Source organism: Cariama cristata, unplaced genomic scaffold, assembly GCF_000690535.1.
Source record: "Cariama cristata isolate BGI_N322 unplaced genomic scaffold, ASM69053v1 scaffold39606, whole genome shotgun sequence".
Lineage (NCBI taxonomy): Eukaryota > Metazoa > Chordata > Aves > Cariamiformes > Cariamidae > Cariama > Cariama cristata.
Window position 1 is genome coordinate 1 of NW_009624564.1, and position 24,574 is coordinate 24,574.

The window sequence follows — 24,574 nt, forward strand, 5'->3', positions numbered from 1 at the left end:
TGCGGCTGCACAAGGGCGCAGCTGCCCCTTTGTTAGGAGAAGGGACCTGGAAGCAGTGGTCGGGACAGCAGCGTCCTGCTTGGTGACAGATTAATATTTTTTTTTTTTCTTACGCTGGATGTTGCCGTTCTAAAGGATTCTCATCATGATCGATAGCTCCAAGAAGCAGCAACAGGGCTTTTCCGAGATTTTACCGGCAGGGGGGGGTAAGCCGCTGAAGGAGAAGGAAAGCCTTGAGGTGAACAGCCAGAAAAGTCTCAAGGAAGGTCAGTCACTTGCTGGTTGGGGGACAGAAAATGCAGAAGTACTGGGCAGGTTCAGCTCACCAGCAGTTGAGGTGTAATGCTGCATGTCAGCAAGGATTTTCGTACGTTAAATGAAGTATTGTTTTCCCTCTTAAAAAAAATCTAAAAGCTAAATTTAGAATTTACCTGAGTATTAAAATAACAGTGCTAATAGCTTGATAGAAATTGTAGTATGAAGAAGAATGAGTGATTCAGTACTCTTTTCAGACTAGCATTTAGTGCTGAATTCATGAAGTACTCTGAAATGGTCCTCTAAATGTTGCACAAAATGCTTCAAAATGTCACCATTGAAATAAATATAATGAAATAAATGTCATTAAATATGACACTATTAAAAAGAAAACCCCACAAACCTTTAGTTTTAGACATGTGTTACTACCTCATTTTCAACAGTGCTTTTCTCAGCCACTGTCTTTCTCTGGAATTCCCTTCTCCCCTCACACTTTAAATTAGATTTGACTCTGCTTTCCAGATGTATGCTTTTCAAATTACATTGTCTCCTTAAATGATTGCTTTTAGACTGTGCATTAAATTTGGAGCATTATTTAAAGCTGACAAATGGTAGTATACCAGATTCATTTAAAGTAGTAGTTGTTAGGCTGTGGCAATAATACTGCTGAGACAGGGAAGTTGACTTACTCCTTCTAGCTGGAGGTACTCTTCTAGCGGGCCCGTGTTACGGAGGAGAGGGAAGAGACTTCTTGAGGTCAACTGCCAGCCCTGCACGGGACAGTTTAACTGGTGTATGTTAACATACCAGGCTCTTTGCAGTTCAAGACTCAAACTCCAACTTCTTAATCAGAAACAAACTGTATTTGTAGTAGAAAAATTCCTTCTTTCCTTTTACAGCGCTCTGCCTTAGCGTTTACTCCAGATATCTCTGGGTTGTCCGGTGATTCAGAGATTTCTTCCTTGGTGTTGGGGCAAGACTGCTGTTTTTCCCCCTTCTACATGAGATCACGGCTTTCTCAGAATTTAAATGCTGGATTTGTTTTGCAGTTTTGTTTGTTTTTAAATTTGGGTCTTAATAATGTTTAAAGTAGCAAAAAGATAGCAAATATTCATTATTGAATTCAGTAACTGTCAGTTCATTTAAAAAAAAAAACAACCAAAACACCTTTACTTAGCTGTGAGTTAGGGCTAGAGAAGACACTGATTTTTATGTAAAAGTCCTGATACCGAAGACTTCTTATTGATTGGAAAGATAGATAATAAGAAGTTGAGTGTTGATGCATGTGGCTGTGGCTGAGAGCACAACGGTTCTGCTTCCTTTACAGCAGGAGAGTACAGAGTGACAGACAGTGATTGAAGAGAAAGGGCCAACAGTGGCTGCTTTTCTGTGGGGTTTGCCTTCCGACTCCAAGCAGGCCCAGTTGAACCTGCTGCTGCTATCTCTGAAGCTCTGTAGGGCAACAGGAGCAAAGAAAGAAGTCGAGGAAGTTGAGAGGGACAGAGGAGCGAGCGTACTGTTGTGGGAAATACTGGAGGGAAAAAAAAAACAAACACCTAACTAATCCAAGCTACCAAGAAATAAAGGGGAGAAAGACGTGAAAAAAATAGTATGGTGGGTAGTGTAGATGGGCTAGTAAGTAACCACGGTAATCACTGTCTTCAGTCTTCTTTGAATATGTCAGTAATGTAGAAAGTGAATGAAAGAATGTACATTACAATAATGATGGTCTGTCAGAGTAGCAAAAATCCTGCCATTATGGGACACTCTTCCAGTCTAAATTCATGAATATTTTAGAGTTTAAATTATTCAGAACATAAAAGAAGATATAATTGTTTTCCACAATCACTGTCTTTGCTTCCTTTCCTGTTTTAGTACCTGTTCTCCACTTTCAGTTTTCCCCAGTGAATATTGCTTATCCTTTTATCACTCCTAAGTTTGGCAATCTAATAATTAAAATAATGAACCTCTTTTTGAGAGTATGAACGACTACAGGATCTCCTTTTCCAGGCTTTCCTTTTTCTAAAACTTAGAAAAAACAAGCATTTTCTTTCTTGTAGTACATAGAATGAATTATTGAAAACATTGCAAATCTGATTTGCATCTAGACAGACTAAAACAGAGTTTCACCTTTTCAGTTTATAATGTTATGAAGTAAGTAGTTCAGGTGTTTTGTAGATTTTTAAAAATTCATTTGGAGTTGTTAATTTCATCACATTTGAATAACACACTATAAATTACATGAAAAACACTCCCTATTTTACAGAACAGTATGTTCTAAATTAGCTTGTGGCATTCTGTCTCTCTCCCCGCCTCCCCCTTTCTTTTTCCTTTAATTCAAAAGATGATGTGTCTGGTTTTGCACCTGAATCATCAACCTTTTTTTGCTGGGACACAAAAATACTTATGAATACCATCTGTGAATGGTTAAAACTGTGAAAATTAAAAATGTAACTCTATTGACAAACCCAGATGAAGTACATAGAGGTCAAGTAATTCAGAAGGTGCCAGAGCCTTTGCTTCACAATCTGTTTTGCACAGGTTTGATAGATCTAGAAATCCTGAGACAGTACGGTGTGCTTATTTCAGTAATGAGTACCTTATGAGAATTGTTACGTGCAGTTCTTTTTTTACTTAGTATTTCTTTATAAGGAAAGAGACTTTTGATGGAAACACAAATCCCAATACTATCTTCAGCAAATTAATATTAAGGGCATTGGAAGGTTAGATTACAAGGATGAATTTTTTTCTTTGCTTAGGCTAACGAATGCTCTTAGAAGATACACATTATAGCATCCTATAGCACAGGAGGGAATCCTCTTAATTACTTTCTTATAAACAATTCATATGTTATTGTTACATATTGTCTGTTCTGTGAAAATAGTTCTTAATTTTATCTGTTTTATCAAAATTACTTCTTGTATGAGCAAGGAACAAAAATACTTTTTGGCTCTGAGGCTAACCATACAGTGCTAAATGAACAGCTTTTTAGAAATTCTTGTAGCATTGACTTCTAATGTCAAGTGAGTGACCAAAACATTTAGAAAATTCAAGTTAAAAGCCTTGAATATGAAATCAGGACATCACTGTGCATACAGTTAGTAAGAAAGAGTTGGTATCATCAACAATGCATATATTAGGAATTAGGAATATATTTAGGCTGCGGATTAGAAGGTTTCTAACTGAGGAGTGAAGTGAATTTAGGAAGTCTTGCCTTGTACTCTGAATTGTTTTAATGTAAAGATTGATCAGCTCCTGCAAGAGTGTGTGACCATGCAGATCTGTTGAAGACCCAGTATTAAATCAGTATGGTGCTGTCTCAGGTGGGATTTAAAAGGAGATTTGATCCCAATTTGTTCGCACCATATTTTTCATATATTAATCTGGGCTTCTAAGTTACTAGTTGCCTGCAGGTTACTGTAAGGAAAAAAAAACTAACCAGGAAGGAACTTTTCTTTCCACCTTGAAACATGTTTTCTTTCCTGGATTTGTATTGCTTTTTAATTTTACTGTTTTGTGAGGAACTGGAGTCTGGCAAGTGCTAGAAACAGGATACAGGGTGGAATAAGTGAAGCACAGGGATTTCTCAGGTGCTTGCTGGAAATGTCTTCATGCTGTCTGGTTCATAGATTACCAGATTTAGTCAGGAAGGATTTCTTTCCTTCCTCCCTTGCAATCAAATCAATATTGTATGAGAATTGTTTATTTAACAGACTTCCTGCTATTGCTGGGATGTTGACTATTGGGGATACTCTTGACCTCTACTGCTCTCCTGCTGTGCCATGTTAGACTTAAAGATCCTACTGCTGGTTTTGGGTTTTTGCTGGTTTTTTGTTTGTTTGTTTTTAAAAGGTTTAAGTTTTGTTACATGGTGTTTGGAGGTGGTTTTGTGACCCATTATCAGTGGCAGTCTATCAGGTATGTTTCCTGAGACACAGATAATGAGAAAAATACTGTAAAGAAAAAGTGTTACCCCTGTCGTTTTCGTTAATAAAGGAAGCACTGTAAATTCAGTGTACTGATCCTGTGAGGCTGTGTTACAGTTCTTAACTTTATGTATCTACCATAAACAGTCTCTTTAATGACAGTGGGATAATTGCATGTCTTACAAGTAAATCAGCACTTACTTACTCCACAAAATTTTCTTCTTCAGTGCAGCACTTAAATGAATAATAAATATATGGTAATGCCATTATAATAAACATATGCTTAAATATTTCGATAAACCAAGTCTACAATGTATTGATTTGATTTTGTATGTAATCTGTATAAAATTAGAGGATACAGTGGCTAACCAAGAGTTCTAAGGAAACTTGCTATGGCAACTACAAGATTTCTTAAAGGTTTTATGAAAGGTTAGGATTAAGACTACTGCTGCCAAAAGTAGGCGCAGTCTCATCCAGCCCTACCCTGCTTACTGCCAGCCTCTTTCTTGCATTGGCATTAGTAATTATGGAACCCTGAAGTGAGTAGGATCGGTGAACAGGTATTATTGAAGGCTATTTCTTTCAATAGCGTTAGTTTTCAGCCAGATCAAAGCGCTGACCTGACAGGCTACACCTTTGCCAGTGTTGATGCAATGGCAGCAGCTGGGGTGGGAGGGAGGAAGAGACCATTGTCTTTTCATCAGTAATCCTGTCTTAGATCATACTAAGTTATGAAACCACACTCTGAAACCACTGTGTTTTGTTGCTCTGCTGGAGGTTTCTTCTTTCCTTTCACAAAGCATCCAACAACGGATGTATGTACCTCAGCCTTTCTAATGCAAAGTCCTTCTTAATGCGGCAACTTTGCTGTCACTGTAAGCGGTCTGACTCATCCACTGAGCAAGCATCTGCAGAAATCTGATGTTGTCTACACAGCAGACTTGACACAATGCCATTGCTTACATCCAAGTTTGCCATCAGGCTTCTTAGTGTAAATCTACCTTCCTCAGTGTTTTGAGTTAATGTGTAATATCGTGAGTTGGAGGATCTGCTTGGGTATGCATTTTGTTTGCTAGCTCTACTGTGCGTAGGAAAAGCATGGAAAATGGAGGTAATGCCTTCTCAAGAGGACTTGGCTGGAAATCATCTGTCATCATTCAATGTAATATGCTCCAAATTATCACAAAGCAAGTCTGTAGTAGATGTAGAATTTAAACCCAAATTTCTTGAGTCCCTTGACAGAACACTTCTTGGCTGATAGTAGTATTTGAGGAAATGCAAATTATTCTTTAAAAAAATCAGAAGACTGTACTAAGCAGAGGAATACTTGAAATGTAAGCTTTAGTTTATTCAGACTTTCCACCCAAAATGGTAGTGATTTTACTCATTTTAAAGATTTAAACAGAATTGTGAAAAGTATAGAGTTTGCTTTTTACATACACATGCGTGTGTTTGTGTGTGTGTGTATATATATATATTTATTTTTTTTTAACCCAGCAGACATTCTGGTAATTTGTTTGGAGGCTCGTGTATGTTCTGGCTCGTTTCTAAGCAACATGTTCCATAGCAATAGGATACAATACAGATTGTCCTATATCCTAGTCATTTAAACTTCTCAACTGATGATATTATGCTTTATATCTTTGTTTTAAATGTTAATTTTACATTTAGCAATCTTTCTCATCTAGCTTTTCGCTTTCTACTTTCAGTGTGATGACGGTACTCCTGGAAACAGTTATGTGTTCATCATTACTGGCTTACAGACAAAAGCTTTAAATGATAGTGGTATAATTTAAAAGATCTGGAGATCCTGCAGGGTTTCCCTCCAGAATTCTGAAGAGATTATCTGAAATGGCCCTCAGTAGTCTCCACTCCCATGCTTTACATTTATCCAGAACATTTCTAAGCTGAAATGAAAGTATGATTGAATAATTGCTTAAAATGAGTATGCATCAGAGGCTGTTTCACTTTTCTTAATTATTTTGGATATGGTCTTAGCAGAAGAATCACATATACAATAATGGAAAAAAGAACATTAAAAGTATATAAAAATAAGTAAGGGATTTTTTTATAAAACCAAGTAAAAAATAAGGAAAATATTTTCTTTTTTAAATGATACCCTGGCATACATGACAGTTTTGGAGACTGAACCCAATATAATGTATGCACTCATGTTTAGATGATGTCTGATATCTCTAATGATGAATTATTTTTGTTTTAAAATTGAGAGTATTTTACATACTGTATCACCATCTTCAGGCTGATGGGAGGCAAGTACCACAATTCTAAATGCATTTTGTCTTGAAAATGCTGTACAATTTATATAAATGGCAGAAACCACCACATTACCAGTTTTCAGACTTTGGACACATGTGGAATAAGTAATGCCAGGTGCAAACTAGCTGCCATATTCCATAACCTTCCTGAAATGTGTACCTTATATCATCTGCTCTCTTTTACTTATTATATAAAACATTCAGTTTATTAAACTTTTAGTTTTATTCACTGAACAAATACTAGTTGAAAAGATTAACCGTTTTTGTCTCAATAGAGCATTTAATGAATTAGAAATAGAGTACAATACCCCATATAGACTTGAGGCAGAAACAGTCACAACTCAGGAGAAAACAAAGTATCTATCTCTGGAAAATTAACTTAGTGTAAATAATGCTGGTTAGAAAATGTCATATAAACTTTTAAGTTCAAGCAGATAGAGTTTGGGGGCGCAAGGCTAACAACTGAGAGCAGCATAGTGTTAAGTACTTGATACTCGATTTCAGCAATTCTGTGTCACCCTGTGCTGTGAGGTTGGTCCAGAATTCGAATACAAAGCTGGTGCTTAGATCACTCGTATAGTCCACCTACCATCTGATAAAATACTCTCTTCTACTTTACTGCCACCCTGCTGTTCATGTACTTGTATTAGTGTTACAGTCCTGGTGCCAAATAACTGGTTATACATTACTTCAGATGAAGAATAGGATAGAACAGTTCATCTCCTGCAGCAGTGCTTCACTGCAACTAGAATGTCTGTTGTCAACATCTATGGCTCTGTGTTTCAACCTCAACATGTTAGAGACCTTGGTTGCATAAAAGCTGTTTTAAGCTGGCAGAAAGAGATGGAAGCTTTCTGTGTAACAGCTTTTAATTTAAAGGAAGCGGCCCTGTTTCCAGCACTGTCTGTTTCCATGGCAGCCAGCTTAGCAGCCTGCACTGGAGTTTCTGCTGCTCTTGGAAATTTCCAAGGGAGTATGCAGGAATGTTGGACATTACATTTTCCCATTTTTACGTGCGGTTTTAAGGGCTTGAATAGCCAATATCCACTGGATTTTAATGTTGGAAGAAATAATGAGATGATTACATACAGAACATAAAAAAAACTATGCATTATTTTTCTTGCTGTCATTTGAAAGAGCTGTATGCTAATGAACCCCTTCTCGATGGTTTAGTGTCTGTTTCATCTGTGTAATTGTTAAATGTCAACAACTATTTGCTGTTTCATAGTATCTTCTATAAAAAGAGAAAATTTTAATTTGATTTTAAATTAATAGGATAGGTAATTAACTGTGTTAGATGCAGAATTATTACTGCTGGAACTGTGCACAGTATGAGTTCTGGTTTTTTTCAAGACGAGAAGCAGTGGTGAAAGCTTGTCAATCAGTGTAGATAACGTTGTTCCTGCAGGACAACTATCAATTTATTTTTGTCCTCTTTACATTCCAGTGCTTGCGATTATATAGTACTACTTTGAGACATCTTTTCCATAGGATACAAATTACAGATTTGTAACAGAAATCACTTGCTCAACTTTGATAATAGCTGTTTGTTCTAAGTGATTTAATAATACACTTTATTTTCACTTATTCTGCTCTTCACATGGGGTAAGACCTGATTGGACTGCCCTACGTTTCTTACCTTTCAAAGGGTCTTGCACAGAATGTGATCTGTACTTGCCTAAGTGCCTGTTGTGCCAGCTTTCTTGCATTCAAACCAGCATAGCACTTCAGCAAGCTATTGAGGAGCTGCTTGTTTTGGTTATTCTTAATCTTTATGCCTCTTTAGGACATAGCGTATGTGAACCTGAACAGTACGCACTGTTTGAAAATGGAGACCCTTAACTTTATAAAATTTACTATTATATAGAAATATGTTTCAAAACAATAAAGTGCATTGATTAACAGATAACCTTTCCTTTTTGTACAATCATCTCCATTCCCTTCCATATAGAAGTGCTGATTCCCTGGTATGCTAACACTGGAAGAAATTCTAAAAGTCGGAGCACCAGCCTCTGGCACTCAGTTTTTCAGGTGGTGAAAAATCTGTACCCCCAGTGAAGTCTGAAGACTTCTACTGACTTTATGAGAGTCAGATAATCAGATGTTCTTATTGTGAGGAGGGATTATGCTTTTTGGTTTTGTCAGCAAGTATTAAATAAGATTTAATGATCATTTTATTGACTGGAGAAAACACATGGAAATTTTGGAATCTCTTCAGCTGGTGTTAAAGTCTTCATCTTAAAATCATACACTGACTTGAAAATAAAAAAGAATACCCTCCCTTCCCCCTACATCGAAACAGGAGCTTGACTGACCTCTCTGTGCATGGCTTTTATTCAGAAGCAGTTCAAAGACGATTTCTTAGAGTTGCAATGGTGTGAGGGGAGATTCCTGCCAGAGAATGTGAAGTGCAAAAGAGAATGTGAAGTGCAAAATATTTGTGCCATCTTTCAGCAACTAGATTTGCTCAGTGGTGTTAGCATAGCCCTGCTTTTGCACATACACTTGAAATATGAGGAATAGTGTTACTGATGTTAATAGTTTTTTAACATACCTAAATCTTTGTCAATTCTGGGCCTTTATTTTGGAGATCATCTTTTATGATTTGAGATATTATGTAGGTAACTGCCAGATTTTAAAAGTGTAAAAGTGAGAGGTAAACTATCGGGCAACAAGCTGAATGGATTTACCCTGATAAGAACAATCTGTTGAACATGGTGTTTGAGTAAGTACCACCCCATGGGGACTTTGTTCTGTAGTACCTCATGTCTTTTGAATTCTCCCTTCCCTGGATTCCGCATTGGTTTGTCTGTAAACAGTTCTTTGTAATAAAGGGGAAAAAAAAAACCACACCAAAAAAACCCAAACCCTAAAACACTAGAACAAATAGTACAGTTATCATAACTTTGGCTAATGCCTCAGTGGTTTTCAGATTTTTTTGAAAACTGTGTCCTCCTATCTCATCCATCCTTACTAGATTTACCTCTTTGTGTGTTACTGACTGTTCTAGAAATCTCTTGCTATATGGATTTCTATATATACAATAAGCAAAGTCTATATTAGATTTAATTATATTAGATTTAAACCAACCTGCCTCCTATTCTATAGAGAGTTTCTCACTGAAAGAAATCAGCAATTCTTTGCCAAAAGTGCAAAGCTGCGCTCCATTCTCACGTTGTTCTTGTCTTTAATTTCATCACATTTTCCTTACTGAAAACTTGTGATTTAGTTTCCATGACTCCCATCTTCCATATCTTTCTGGCTGTTCTTTGAGCTGCTTTTTGTGGGTCCCATTTCCAAAGTTCATTCTTCTTCCCTTCCTTTATACCTACCTCAGGTTCATCTCCAGTGTAAAGATACAGGTCTGCCTGTAATTTGCTTCTGCTCAGTTGTAGGGCTCTGTCTTTCTAACTACGATGACAATATAAAGGGCATTACTGACTGTAGTATGACCATCTGCTCTGACACGCAGACCTGTAAACCAAATACGCTCTTTGACTAGATGCAGCTATGCAACTCATGTACAGGTGCTACCATTTCTTCCTTAGAAATGTCTCTGCTTTTTACCTTCTGTCACTGACGGGGCTAAAAGTATTTTAGGTCCTTATGTCTTGTATCGAGATATAAATATTAGCTTTTTCCTGATCTGTTTGCATTAGAAAAGCAGAAGTTTTTTTTCAGCTTTTCAACTTTCAAAAAAACCTAAATATTTTATCTACAATTACTTTCTATTTAGAAACTTTCTTTAATAATGCATTCAGCTGCTTAATATTTACTTAAAAAAACCCTAAACCAAACAGACACCAAACTTCTTTTTATCCTTCTTAATTTTAGAGTTTTTTGCAAAAGCAAACATCTGGTTTTCATCCACCTTTGTTTCTGTTTAACACTCTTGCTCTGGTCAAGTCAAAGTCTTCAATTATTATCATCTTGTATCATCTTCCTAACTATGAGTAATCTCTTCTTTAGTATTCCTCCTGCAGTGCTTCCCTATTAGTCATGCTACAGGCTTTCTTTACTATGTAATACATAAGTTTCTGATAATTTATTTAATAAGCAAATAACTGCACATTCTCTATCTTCTATATCCCTCATTTTTTCAGTCCTCCCACAGTTTTTGTGACTTGTCCAGATACGCATGGGACAACTTCAAAAAATCATCCTTAATTTGCTTTGTGATGCCCAGTGTAGGTTAACAGATGATGGGTAGGCAAGTAGTGTAACGAGAGGCAATAACTATTTGTTATGTGTATATTTGCTAAAAAAAAAAAAAGCTAAAACTTCGCACCTGAACACATAAGGTTTATGTGCGGGTACATTCTTGCTGTTCTTCTCATCCTTCCGCTATAGTCCACTGTGTATTCTCTTGTAAGACTATACATTGTTTAGGATATGCGTCCGTTTTTACTCTTTCTGCAAAGCTTAAGCCAAATATTTGATCATAATTGAAGCTGCAAATCAGAGATAGAATACATTCATAAATTACATAGGAGGGCTTCCCATCATCTACATTTGGAATTAATGTTCATTAAAGAGTTAGTTGCAACCAGCTGGAAAATAAGAGATAAGCTACGTACATTGTTACCACTATTTTTTGTTGAACAGATGTATTTTAGTCTCCCTCCCCCGTTTCCTGGGTGAATATGACCTGCCATGGCCAAGCAGCATTAATTGTCAGGAACTGACAGAAATTGCATCAGCCGCAAACATAAGTTACACATCCCCTGGGGTATGGTTTTACAGTGTTGGTGCTTCCATGGTGTAGGGCTGTGTGTGAGTGTGATGTCAGAGGGAAGCACAGCCTTTCCCCCCTTCTAATGCACGTCACACTGGATAGCACAAAGAGGGAGCTGCAGGAACCGCATCGTGCTCAGCGAGTCCGTACCAGTGCGCTGACACTGTCCAAAGTGTCTTTTTCTTTGGGCACGCATGTTTATGTTCCTGACTTCCATCTTACTAGTGCTGTTGAAAGAGGGTTCAAAACAGGACCTCGACACAGAAACTTTGGTACACTGTTTTTGAGGTATTTTTGTTAGTGGGGTGGTTGGTCTGTTTCCAAGAGAAATTTCAGCAGCTGAAGTTAGCTTAGGCAGCCCCTTTTTGAAGTACACTCTAGGGGAATACATATGAGAGGTGTTGGAGTAGTTATTTAGCTTACTTGTATTGGCAAAGTACAGTGTGAGGCCCTTCTGATTTTTGCTCCCACAAACTTGCCAATGAAAACTTAAAATGTCATAATTGCTAAATGCTGAATGTTTAGACTGTCCAATCCAATCGTATGACATAACAGTGAGCATTGTCTGTCTTGGTGTAGTGGAATGCCAAATAGAAGTTGGATCCTTTTCATATGAAAGATGAAGAGCCTTGGTCTGAGAGTCATGTCAATATCTGGATCTGGGAAAGCCAGATCTCTAATTAATAAATAATAAATTTCTGATAAAACTCTGCCCCTTTATATGTAATTTTAACAGTGAAACTAACTTCTAAAAAAAGCCCAAAACACTGTTAAGCTCTTTTTTCCTACGCAAAGACTTTGCGCATCACTTTTGAGATTGCAGTGATACTACGTTAGAATTTTAAATATGTAAAGTCTGATAAGATGAAGAACAAGTATCTGTTGTCTGTAGTAGGTTTCATAGAGTAGATGGTGTATGTGCTTCCTACAAAGTAATTTTCCAATTTAGCCAGCTGTCCAAATGGGTGAATGAGTAAGGGCTTTCAAGCTGTTATCAACTCTGCAAAACAGGGTGAGCATTCTATAGTGTGAAGATCAATTTGAAAGTTGTGTAGCTTTCCCACTTCAATTTACTATTTGAAAGCACCATACTAGCAATGCTTAGGTAGCCATAGCTGAACCAGCAGCACCTACAAAATGGGCTTTATCATAAAGCTCAGTAAAAAAGAAAGTCTGAGTAAAGAAAAAAGTACTAGAAATCAGAACCATCACGTACCATAAATGCATTTTTTTCTTAATGGATTTCTTAATGCCTATCATATGTTGGTAGATGACATTCCTCCACCAGTTGTAGTATTACGAGCCTTCGGTTGTTGATCCACCACGTTCCAGGTGATGGAATTGAAAAAAATACGAATTCTGATTTACTTACTGTGTCTGAAGTATATCAGTTCTACCCTGGACATAACTGATGCTGCAGCAGGTCATTTTTCTTGAAGACCTTGAGCCTGAAATAGAGTGTCATGTGTCTAAAACTGACTTGTAATTAGATAAAAGATTTGGACACGTTTGTACTGTGTTTAGTGTTCCAAGAAAACCAGGTTTGAGTATGGTGTAAATTTGGACCAAATACAGCTGTATAGCACGGATAAGATTCCTGCCCAGAGCAGGATGTGCTTTTCAACCTTTTCCACAGCTTCCTAGTTGTGTTAAAGGAAGCATAGTTTGAGCAAAGAACAGAAGAACGTCAATTTTTAATCTACTCAAGACCAAAAATATTGGGTCTGAAATATGGTAGTCTTGCTGTCTATAAATTGTCTCTCACATCGTTTGGATGAGTAAAACTTACTAGGATTTTTAAAGGGTTTGCTTGTTTAGTTTTAAGACTAACTCTGAGCTTTCTTGATTTTACAGTTGTAAGCAAGAGAATCAAAAAAACTTCATCAGTTTTTGCTTTCCTGTAGACACCACACCAGTTAGTGAATTTCTCAGTGCTTTGTGCTAGTGCAGTAGGAAATTTTTAGACATAGCCCTAGGGATAGAAGCTTAACATCCTAACGTTATATTTTGTGTTTAAAATGCATTTCCATTGAAACGTGCATGTCTTGAAGTTTTCTGTAGGAATGGGCTTAACTCGCACTTACTTATATAAAGCTTGTGGTTTTTTAAAGTTGGGTGTTCAGTTGCATGAATGTGTGTTTGCACACACTTATCTGCAATTTTGGGGGCAGATTAGACCAGTTGGACTTAGAAACCCACCTGGTTTTCTGCAGAAATATTTGAACTTTCTCTACTCATGATTTGAACTTACTGGGAGTAAGTATGTAGCTGTCTATGCTACATCATATGCCAAACCCAACCTAGGAAGCGCTGCTGAAAGGAGTGTGTAACAGCACCCTCTGAGTTGGTTCAAGACTTCAGGTAGCACAAGTTGGCATCTACTAATGAGAGATACTGTAAGAGGAGGTCATGTCTTACCTGGAGCCACATGAAATTAAAGAAGACAAAAGATAAATTATTCGAACTATTATAAAATAATTCTTCAGTTAACTTTTTACAGTCATTTAGTATTACTTGGAAAATATAATTCATTAGTTAAAGCAGTTTTTTTTTAAGTTTCCAGAGGAACTCAATAGATTTTGAAAGACTTTCCGTTAATTTACATTTTACTGTTGTTACTTCGGCATTCTCTCATCTCTGTCCTTTGTAATTCTTGTGTTAACAGTATTGTAAAGTCTGAACAGAACTGCCATGCCACAGCCCTGAACTGTTTGTACTTAAATTCGCAATGTTTGTGTGACACAAGAAAAAAAAATGTCCTTGTTTTCAGGACTTGCTATTCCCGGTCTTAACGCTTTAGCCAGAAGAGTATCCTTCCTGTACTGTAGAACAGGAAATAAGCTGGTTCCTTTTAAATTCTGAAAACAATGAACCTTATCCTTAGTCTAATTTTTTAGAAATTACATTTGTTTTGATGTTTTGAACAATGCATAGTTTGTTTTGCTTCCTTGTGAAATACAATGGGAACAGCATGTCATAATCATACATCCATAATAAGCTATGAAGGCAGAATTTAAGAATGTAAATATTACATCTTTAACATTTTTTTTTCTTGACCAAGCATCTTGACCATCTCTCGTTCAAAAGATGAAATTTCATGTTAGAATAATGGTTATATGTGTCTTAAGAAATAATGAAGCACTATGATAAAATGATACAGAAACAAGGGAAATGGAACAATAGAAGAAACAAACAACTACTTTTTTTCTTCTTCTTCTTATTTTTTTCCTGGGAACATTTACAAAAAAGCCCTAATCTTTGAAAGTATAAGGCCTTTATGTCTATGCCCTCCCCCACATTTTGTGCAGTACCTGGTATAGTATTTAATGTGTGTCACATTGGTTATTCTTACAGTAACAATAAGATGAGAACCTTTGTATGTTTTATTAAATGTAACGAAACATAAGAAATTACTTCTGAAAGTCTAAACAGTTTTTCCAAATTTGACAGTATTGGATTTATTTAGTCCTTGAAATAATTATGGTAACACATCTCAAACAGGAAAACAGCATTTTCTGATGTTCAGAGAGAAGATAAGGTCTGTTCCTGATTGTATCACTTTTTTGGTGTTTTTAAATAAGCCAGGTAAAATCTGGCTTCTCTTCAGTTTCTTGTGTTTCAGCAAGATTTATTTAAATGTACAAGAAGCCTTTATATTTAAAAAAAAAAAATTTCCTTAAGGAAAAACGATCAACCAAACATATACAGCTTTTCTTTTAAAATGCTCTGCAAACATGATTTCTATTTCAGTGTAGTGCAGTAATGCAAGATTGGTCTAAGACACGTAAGAAGGCTATATAATCACTACGTGTTGCAGTTTATGGTATGAAGCCTTTATACCCCACTGTGTTTTCTTGAATCTATTACCTAAGAGTAGTGTTACAAGGGGGGGGGGGGGGTTCTAGATTTAGATACATACTTACTACCTCTTATGAGGCCTAGCTAATAGGAAAAGCAGATGTATGTATGAGATACAGTCCCGTTATTTGATGTGACCAAAAAGCAGCAAACTCCAGTGTAACTATGGATTGGAAGCAATCACTCCAAACTATGCTAATAGCAGTTGATCCTTAATGATGGGTGTCTTAGAGGTTACTGTCAGGTCTGAATACATACAGAAAAAGTATTTCTAAAGTTGAAATACTTGGTATCTTTTGAATTTATTTTTTTGGTACTTTCAGAGGGATAGTATGCTTACGTATGAATGAATGATTATTTTCTTTTGTCAGTACTTCAGCTGAGGCTACAACAAAGACGGACACGAGAACAGCTGGTGGACCAGGGCATCATGCCACGTAAGACTTACATTCTTTCTAGTAATTTGTATTACTACACTGCATTAATTATGAACTGAATATATAAAATAATGAAGATAAGCATTTCCATGAGAATCATTAAAAATAACTTTATCATTTGTAAAGACCTGTGGGATCCTTTTGTAACCTTAAATGAGCAGGAAGTAAATTCATCATACTTACCTACTGTTTCAGTTAAAATGGCTGTTGTGATGAAAATGCAAGGATTTGCAGACATAGTCTGATTCTCCTTTTATTTTCTCTCTTTAAATTATGACTAATCTTATTGAAATAAATTGAGTTTTATAAATGAGTAGACATCAATAACAAAGCCAGCAGTCTTTAAAGAGTAGGATGGCAAGAGTTGCCAAACAATAACAAAGGACACATAGAAGTTGTGACTTATGGGCGAGCAGACATGTCTTCTGTGTCAAATCTTGCGTGATGGTAGCTGTGATGTTACAGGACATGAGGCAGTGGATTAGACTGGGCATCGTATGCTGGATTGTATGACCTAATGCAGAAGCTTCTGTGCCTCAGCCTTTCTTCATGAGTATGAATACCTTTGGGTTTTTTGTTTGAGTTTTGTTTTGGGGTTGTTTTGTTGGGGTTTTGGTTTTTTTTGTGGGTGTTTTGTTGTTGTTGTTGTTGGTTTGTTTTGTGTTTTGGGTTTGGTTTTTTTTTTTAGAAAATTGTTTTGGTTTTAGAACATTTTCATTTTTTCCAGTTGGAAGTTCCTGATCAACTTGCCGCATCTGGCAAACTGTCCAAATTGGTGTAAGAGTTTTGTATTCTCTTCCAAAAAAAAAATTATATAGTGTTAAAAATTCAACGAATGCCTTTAGATGCTATCTTTGGAAGAATTAAGATGCTGGTGATCACCTTAGTGTGAAGTGTCTCACTAAGGTGGCAATGTCACCAAGTTCATAAATACAGTTGGAGATGTATTTATGATTTCAGGATTCTGTAATGCTGAGCTTCTGACTCTTTGGCCTGGCTACCTACCATCCTTGACAGCTATGCAAGAAGTTATCAGTTCTTCCGTAAACCAATTTTATCTCTAACTCTATTCTACCACTGGAATTTAATTGTGAATCATACTGTCCATTTTCTCCTTTATTGATTTCAATCTGTTAGAGATGATGGTTTTTTTCAGCAGCAGCACTTACAATACCTAAAATCAATTTAAGAATCATAAGAGGGTCCTCCTGAACGTGAATATTTAGCGGCCTAGAATTTGACTGCAGTTAACTCTTTCCTTAGAGATGTTTTGCTGTTCCTTCACTTGGGCTTCCAATGACTATGCGAATTGTTTAGTACAATGTCTTTTGACTTGTTTTGGAGATCAGCCTGGCCTCAGAATGAGGGGTGCACAGAAAACATGAAGAATCCCTAAGTGGACAGTGTGGGATGAGACTGGGCTCAAGATAATAGGTCCAAGTTGTCAAAAGATTCAACTGTGAAAAGTGATTTTTCTTAAAACAAACAAAAACCCCAGCCATTGAAAACATAAACAAATTATGTCATGTTATTATAAATAGCCCAGTGTGCAGTAGTGAATTCTATCTTGAAAGCACAGTATCTTAAAGCAAATCTCTTTTCGAAGGTTTCTAAGTATACAGCAGGCTTCAGATTGCTTTGCTAAAGCATCTTCACCTTCCCAGGTCTGTAGTGTTGATTATCTTTGGGAACAGAATGATCTGTTTCTTTTTGTGTGAAACCTGGGGAAAAACTTCTAAACTGTCAAAAAGTGTTAAAGATTTTGCTTTGCAGTATCTGATCTCTGCCAAAAGTGTGGCAAATAAGATGGATTATGCCTGCTGCCATTTCACTTCCTTTCAACAATCCAATTGAGATGAAGCACTCTACTATTCATATTATTTCTAGCTGAATAGTGTTTTTGACTCATTTTGGCTCTTTAGCAGCTAACCATCATTTTGTTTTCCAGTTTGAACATCTGGGGCTTCTACAATTTTTTATTTTTAAAAAATCATCACAAATAGTTCTTAAAGAACGGCCTAGTTCTCTCTAGTAACAGCAAGTATGAGATATAGGCAGTTAGTAAACACAGTGGAACAAATGAAACAGTATTTTGGCATTCTGAACCTTACCTCATAAAACTTCTACTGTGGAACAGTTTTGGTAAATAGACCCCTGTGTACATAGTGAAAAAGTCAACTGTTACATGGTAATATCTGTTAAAATCAAATATTCCAACTATTCTGTATAGGAGCATTGCTCATCTGTGTTAAATATAAGTGAATGCAACTAGCACGAGTCAAATGTAAGCTCGGTCAGATGCAAACACAACTCTGAGATGGTGTTAAACACCCATACACACATACTGATTAGGATATTTCTCTTGCAAATCACTTCCAGTCAATTTAACTCTTACTCTTCCTTCACAGCTTTGAAAAGTCCAGCTGCATTCCATGAGCAGATAAAGAGCCTGGAGCGAGCCAGGGTAAACCACTTTGTGTAAACTTGTTACTCACATCTGAAAATGGATTAGTCGGTTGTATGTGATAATAAATTCTCTGAGTACATGAAAAACTGATTACCATTACAATAGTAACATATGCTTTTACCTTGGAAGAATCCAAAATAAAATACTGGTGTCAAATCTGAGAGGAACTTTCTTAATCCTCCACAGATCAAGGTGGCAGGATAAACTTATGGTCATAATGCAATACGTAGCTACCTCCAGTTAAGGATAGAATACTTGGGTAAATTATGCTTGTGCAGTATTTCTGTAGCAAATCTGTAATATTGTGATTTTGTGTGGTGGTATGGGATCAAATCCAGAAACATTCCCAACTTGTTTGGGGATGATAGAAATTCATTAGCACTGCTTAACTGATAGAAAAAGGGAACAAACCAAACCAAACCCCTCTGCTGCCCATGTTCTAACAGCGACGTCCACCTATCTGAATGCAACTGCAAATATTCATTGACTGGACATTAGTGATTTATCAAACGACTTTGATTTTTCTCGTAAACAGTAGTTAATGCTATTTCCTCATTTCTTTAAAGACTGAAAATTTTTTGAAGCACAAGATTCGCAGCAGGCCAGACAGGTCTGAGCTGGTCAGAATGCACATCCTTGAAGGTATGTACCCAGCTGCATATGCCTTTTCAGCTGCTATTAGAAGGAACTTCTGTTATGCGTTTGGTTTTCTACCTGAATTAGGCTTTGATAAGAATTATTTCTAAAGGTTTATATGCTCTATTTCTCTACTTCCACAGTGTCTGTTGTAATCTGTATTCTAAATCTGTATAATAATAGGTACATCTATGGCAGTGGAAGTATTCTCAAGTGTGTATTTGTTTGCAATTGCGTATTGCTTTTACTCTATAATTATACCATGGTGTATGTACATGTAGTGTATATATTGCTTCAATTTCTACTCGTACCCTAAAATAATGTGACAGCCTTGTACTTTTCCCTCACCACCACCCCAATCAGTCTTTAATAAACTTGACTTTTACCCTGCTCAGGTCATTTGAAACAATATTCTTTTTATAAATGTGGCTGTATTACCGTGTTTCACCATAATCTTATCAAATACAGAAATTACCAAATAACCATAGTCCAAGTCAATTTAATAGCCATTAGTTTTCAAAACATGCATATGGGTACTAAAACCAGATAGGAGTCTCCATATTGGTAGATCCCATCCATATCGACAGACTCTCTCTATATCTGCCTTGAAATACAATTTTGAAGACTCAAATTTGTGCTGGAAGCAACCTTTAAAGGTAAACTTTTTATGATGTTTGTCAAGAGCGAATCCAAAAATCAGTGGATTAATTAAACCTTTACTATAGCTCACACTGGTGAACCATTAGAACAGCAAATGCTGTCTTCAGGCTGTAATTAGCATTTGTTATTTTATATTTCCTGCTTAATTGTTGGACATTATACAGACATTTACCAAAAGCATTACTGCTGTTAAAAAAGAAGTTATATTTATAGAAAAACATGATCATGGGGATGAACAACATCTACTTCCGTAATCTTATTTTTGCTTATTAATTTGAGAATTTTCAGAATAATGCTTCCCTGCTTTTGATAGAAGTGGAATGGTTATTGCAAAGACAAGACAATGTTGTTTGTCATGAAATTGGAAAAAAGATCGAACAGAATAGTTAAATCAATATATCTTTTTAGAGACCTTTGCAGAGCCTTCACTACAAGCTACTCAGATGAAACTGAAGAGAGCTCGGTTGGCAGATGATCTGAATGAGAAGATTGCTCAGAGGCCTGGCCCTATGGAACTGGTAGAAAAAAATATTCTTCCTGTAGACTCCAGTGTTAAAGAAGCTATTATAGGCAAGTAGAAGTCCCACAGCTTCTATCTGTTAACTATATGGCATTGTGGTAAATAATCATTTAACTCTTGAGGGTAGAGTTCACTAGAAGAGAACATACTGAGAGTTTATTACTACTTATTCTTTCAGCTTCTGAGTCCTAAACTCTGTTGTAATTTAATTAAAGTTATCCTATTCTTATTTGAAACTAAGTTAGAAGTATATAGTTGGAGTATAATACTCTCTTTTCAAAGACTTGTTTCTTACAAATTTTTACAGAATTATCAAACATATGTGGCAGTTACTCAGTCATAGGTGTCTGTGTGCACTCCACGTACGTTGAACATACCTTTTAATCTCTTACTAAAACAACTTCTGCTATGCACTTAGTTTTATCAATTCCTTGAATATGATTTAATATGGCTGTCATTATATTAAAAACACAATAAATACTTAGGTACTCTGTTTAGACTGTGCTGAACATTTTCCAGCAATTATTCTGCCACCAATGTCTAATTTGTGTAGCTACAAAAAAAATTGTTTTGCTTGTTTCTTTGTAAACATTCTAGCAGTTGGACAAGAGAATTATCCTCAAGCTTTGGATGATTATTCATTTGATGAAGACAGCAGTGATGCTTTATCACCAGATCAGCCAGCCAGCCAAGAAAGTTCAGCATCTTCCCCTGGTGAGCCAAAAACAAGTGACTCGCCATCACCCGTAACACCAAATGCTACTACGTCAACACAGGTACAGTTTTTAAATGCCAAAACAAAATCTTCACAGCATGTTTTTTGGTCTGGCACTATAGAAATGGGACATAGTTTCACATGGACTGAATACATTTGCTGTTGCAAAGGAGTGTCTGGGACTCTATTTTCTGTTTGGGAGTGTATAGAGTAGAACCCTGGCTCACCTATTGGCAATGATGAAATTCCCACAGACTGTTGTAAAGCCATAAATTAAATGAAATTCATTATGGCCTGTAGAAGATCTACAGCTTTCGCAGAAGTTGTTTGAAAGGTCGTATCTGTGGTTTACTCCAGCTGTTTTTGATTACTTAATGTCTGTCTTCATTCTGGGCAAGGTCTTGAACTCATTTAGAATTAAACTTAGCTGAAACAACAACAGTCAATGTCAGTTCCTTTATCTCCAGAAAAGTCCATTTAAAAAAAAAAGGTTTTCCACATAATTTAAATACTGCCTAAGGAATTCACTGTTTAAGAAATGAAAATAACCTTTACCTTGATTTTTCTATGAGGTTTTTAGTTATTTACAAAGAAAGGAAAGTAACTAAGTCTGCCATTGCAGATAAAATTTTGTCTTTATAGTGAGGATTTAAAGAACAGTGGATTTGAATGTAAACACTTGATTGTTTTATGTTCATAAGAGTTGCAAAAATGAGTTTTCAAAGAGAACTCTTCTTACAACAATTTAATTTTGTGATTTCAAATGGACAGTAACATCGCCTACCCTATCTTCAAACATATTATACAAGTGCTGATGTAAAATAATTTGCCAAAACAGTAATGTAACAAACATCATGTGGTACAAATTAATTTCTTTTATCTTCTATTAGCTACTGAAAACACAGGGTTATATGCATAACCATACAGTTATCTGGATGCTTTCTAGAATATCTTGTACAGTGCTTGCTTCACAGGTCTTTATTTTCACCTTTGAGTTAATCAGTAAGTTTACTAATTAATGAGAATATATGTATTTATTTAAAGGTTACTATGTTTAGCTTAAATAGATTATTTGTGATGTTTTCTGTCATACCTCAGCTAGTAATTTTAAACTCACTAACTTAAGCCCAGTTAAGTGGAGAAGGCTTTGCTTTTAAGTAGATTTCTGCAATTTTCATGGAACTTTGGATACTCTGGATAGAGAAAAAGACCCAAGTAAGGCTCCAGGAGACGGAAAGGCAAGCAAAGTCGTCATACGTTGTCTGATGGCAACAAGCTTGAATGGTCAGCGAACTCCAAAGTAGCCAGATTTAACAGTACTCATCTCCACTCATTAACAGCTTGTTCATTTGAGACTGAGCTAAGTAAATGACAAATTGTGCTTATATTCTAAGTTACACCTGCCTAGAGGAACCATTAGTTTATGTGTTGAAGAGTAACAAAAATTTTGCCTTGGATCAATGCTGAATTTGTTGTTGAATCAAATTTAAGTATGTCTGCTGAGCAATCGTGTATGCTAGAGAAATGTCCCTGATCCTGAACTACTCTTTCTCCTAGTAAGCCCATTTTCCTGTTGTACATAAATGAAAGCAGCTGTATTGTCACAGAAAAATAATTTATGTTTCAGATTGATACATTTTACCATACTATCCATGTTTACACTTCACTACATTATTTAGTGGAAAGACTTGGGGTTTCATCACAGTATTATATATATAAAGTGACTTACAAATGACAGCAGTTTAATAATATTGCACTCAGCTTTGTGTACTTGGTATCGATATACCAGGTGTGTATAAGCAAATTTTGGTAATGTCATTTTTGTTTAATTAGCTGAAATGTTTTGTATTAATTTGAGCAGTAGTCTTTAAGCAGGAAGTGTGAATTTGATGGAAATTCAAAAGCTTTAGGACTTTAACTTGTTTCATTTCATGCAAGCCTGTACCTGGTAAAAATAAGTTGGTTTAGCTTGTATAACGCAAACATTAAAATACTTTATTTTGAAAGAATTTCAGAGTGAATCAAAATTTGACTAATATGTGAATGATACTATTACAAATGTGTAATATTCTTCAGGTATTAATGTTGATTGACTGTGATCTATAATGGATTTTCTCCAGGAGGAATTCCTAAGTGTGTTCCTTCATCACTTTCTCCAGTACACAAAGAAAAAGATGCATAACTTTGCAGTTCAGATTATTTTCATGCTTTGTCTTTTTATTAAGCATTCTTTTGGAAAATGCATTTATTTACATATTTAAACTCTCAGAGGATTTGTAGCAAAGCTAGGGCTCTACACAGGGAACTGTGCTGCAATTTATAAATTAAGAACAAAAGATAAGACAGAACTGACTGAGTTGTTACAGTATAAAGTAATGTAAAATTAAACAGTCAAATATGAGATAAATACTGTTTGTGCTCCCAAGATGGTATTGTCTCAATAACCATGGATACTTGACAACTGAGTAGTTCAGGATCTGGAATTACTCTCCTTAGTTTTCTTATTACTATAGTAGACAGAAAAAGTATTGCAAAGTTCATATTCAAAACCAATGCTAGACACAAAGTACAGCACATCCGTTTTCTTTCATTGTTCCCTAACAGACAGATTAAGATGTGAATTGGGTTTCATGTCGAGAGAATGTAATTTGTGTTGAATAAATTAAAAACAAACTGCATTAAATTAGATTCCTAAGGAAAGATTTAGGTTCCTAATGGAGAGTTAAATAAAAATACTCAAAAGCAATACCTGCCAAAAAGCTTTTCAAGTAGGAAGCATAAGATGAATACGTGATTGCAGCAGCAAAGTAACAGAGCACTTGAATGTGATTGAAAAAACACTTCAGATACAACTTCAAGCCTTTGCTTATGGATTTCGTAACGTACTACAGCCCTTCTGTGCACAGATCTAAAATGCAAAGTTGCTCTTCTGCTGAATAAAACAGATGCTTACCTTGTTGCTCCTTTTGAAATAAAGAATAACAGCACAGCACGTCTCTACAGGAGATGCATCTGGGAAATTGCTCCTTCATTCTTTTAATTTCCTCTGACAAATTGTACATTTTATTACACATAAAATACAAAGAATGTTTTGAAAACAGTGGAGTGTAGCCAGAGTTCTTTTCGAGGTTTCCTCCTCCACACATTTCCAGGCCTCAAAGGATGTAACATAACTTTGAGAACCTTCGGCTGGCATTGACTGATGACCTAAAACTTGCTTTAACCTGATGTATTTGCATCTGGTAAGGATTAGGCATTTAACCACACCATTCTAAACAGATCAAATTGTGGTGCTCACCGTTCTGGACATGAAACAGTTATCTTCAAAACAGCTGAAGTATTTTGCTTGATGAGACAGAATATAATGACTGGTTTCTTATTCTATTTACTGTAGCTTGTTGACCTGTTAGATGCTTGTTTGCAGTTAGAAGAAAAGGTCCCGAAATCATATTATCTGTAACTGGAAACAGAAGATCTATTCCAAGGAAATAATCTTTACATTACTTTATGAAATAATCAGGTTAAGAAGTTGAGACCTGTTAATTTAGTTTTTTGATTTTAAAAATTTATGAAGTAAATGATATGCACGGTTCATTGCCTCATCTAACACTTGCAGCTAAAATGGGGAAGTCTGTAAAAAGCTTTGTATTTCATGTAGTCATTAATCCTTTGTAGTTTAGGATAAAAACTACTGTAAGGAAAAAGTAATTTGCTCTGGCAAGAGGAGAATGTTTAACACCATGATTTTCAAGCAATATGAATTAAAGAGGTGGGGTGTTCTTTTGGATGGGGGGGGGTTTGTACGTGTTTTGTTGTTGTTCTTTGGGGGTTGTTTGGTTTAGTTTGGGTTTTGTTGTTTGGGGTTTTTTTTAAGTTACCGATGTCTCCATTTTAAAGAGTTTTGTTGTGCTGTCATTATGGAGTTGTTTTCATACCCTATAAAGGGTTGCTAAATAGTATGTTTGAAGTCAAGTTATTTTTGGGGGTTCAAGAAGGATCAGAATGATGAATGGAAAAAGATTATGTAATGAATAAGCTGAAGTATCAAACATTTAAAATGCTTTTCAGATGAGACTTCAGGAAAAGGAA

The 24,574-nt window shown here is 36.0% G+C and overlaps 1 protein-coding gene across 2 annotated transcripts in view; it reads left to right on the top strand.

The window, feature by feature from the left end:
* The first annotated feature begins 145 nt into the window (after positions 1–145).
* Positions 146–24,574, top strand: part of MKL2 (MKL/myocardin-like 2) — a 44,367-nt gene continuing 19,938 nt past the window's right edge. For both annotated transcript variants that reach the window (XM_009703215.1, XM_009703216.1), the window contains exons 1-6: positions 146–266; positions 15,422–15,487; positions 17,896–17,951; positions 18,521–18,596; positions 19,659–19,820; positions 20,368–20,546. In XM_009703215.1, the coding sequence (XP_009701517.1) occupies positions 146–266; positions 15,422–15,487; positions 17,896–17,951; positions 18,521–18,596; positions 19,659–19,820; positions 20,368–20,546 (660 nt within the window). The remainder of the gene's footprint in view (positions 267–15,421; positions 15,488–17,895; positions 17,952–18,520; positions 18,597–19,658; positions 19,821–20,367; positions 20,547–24,574) is intronic.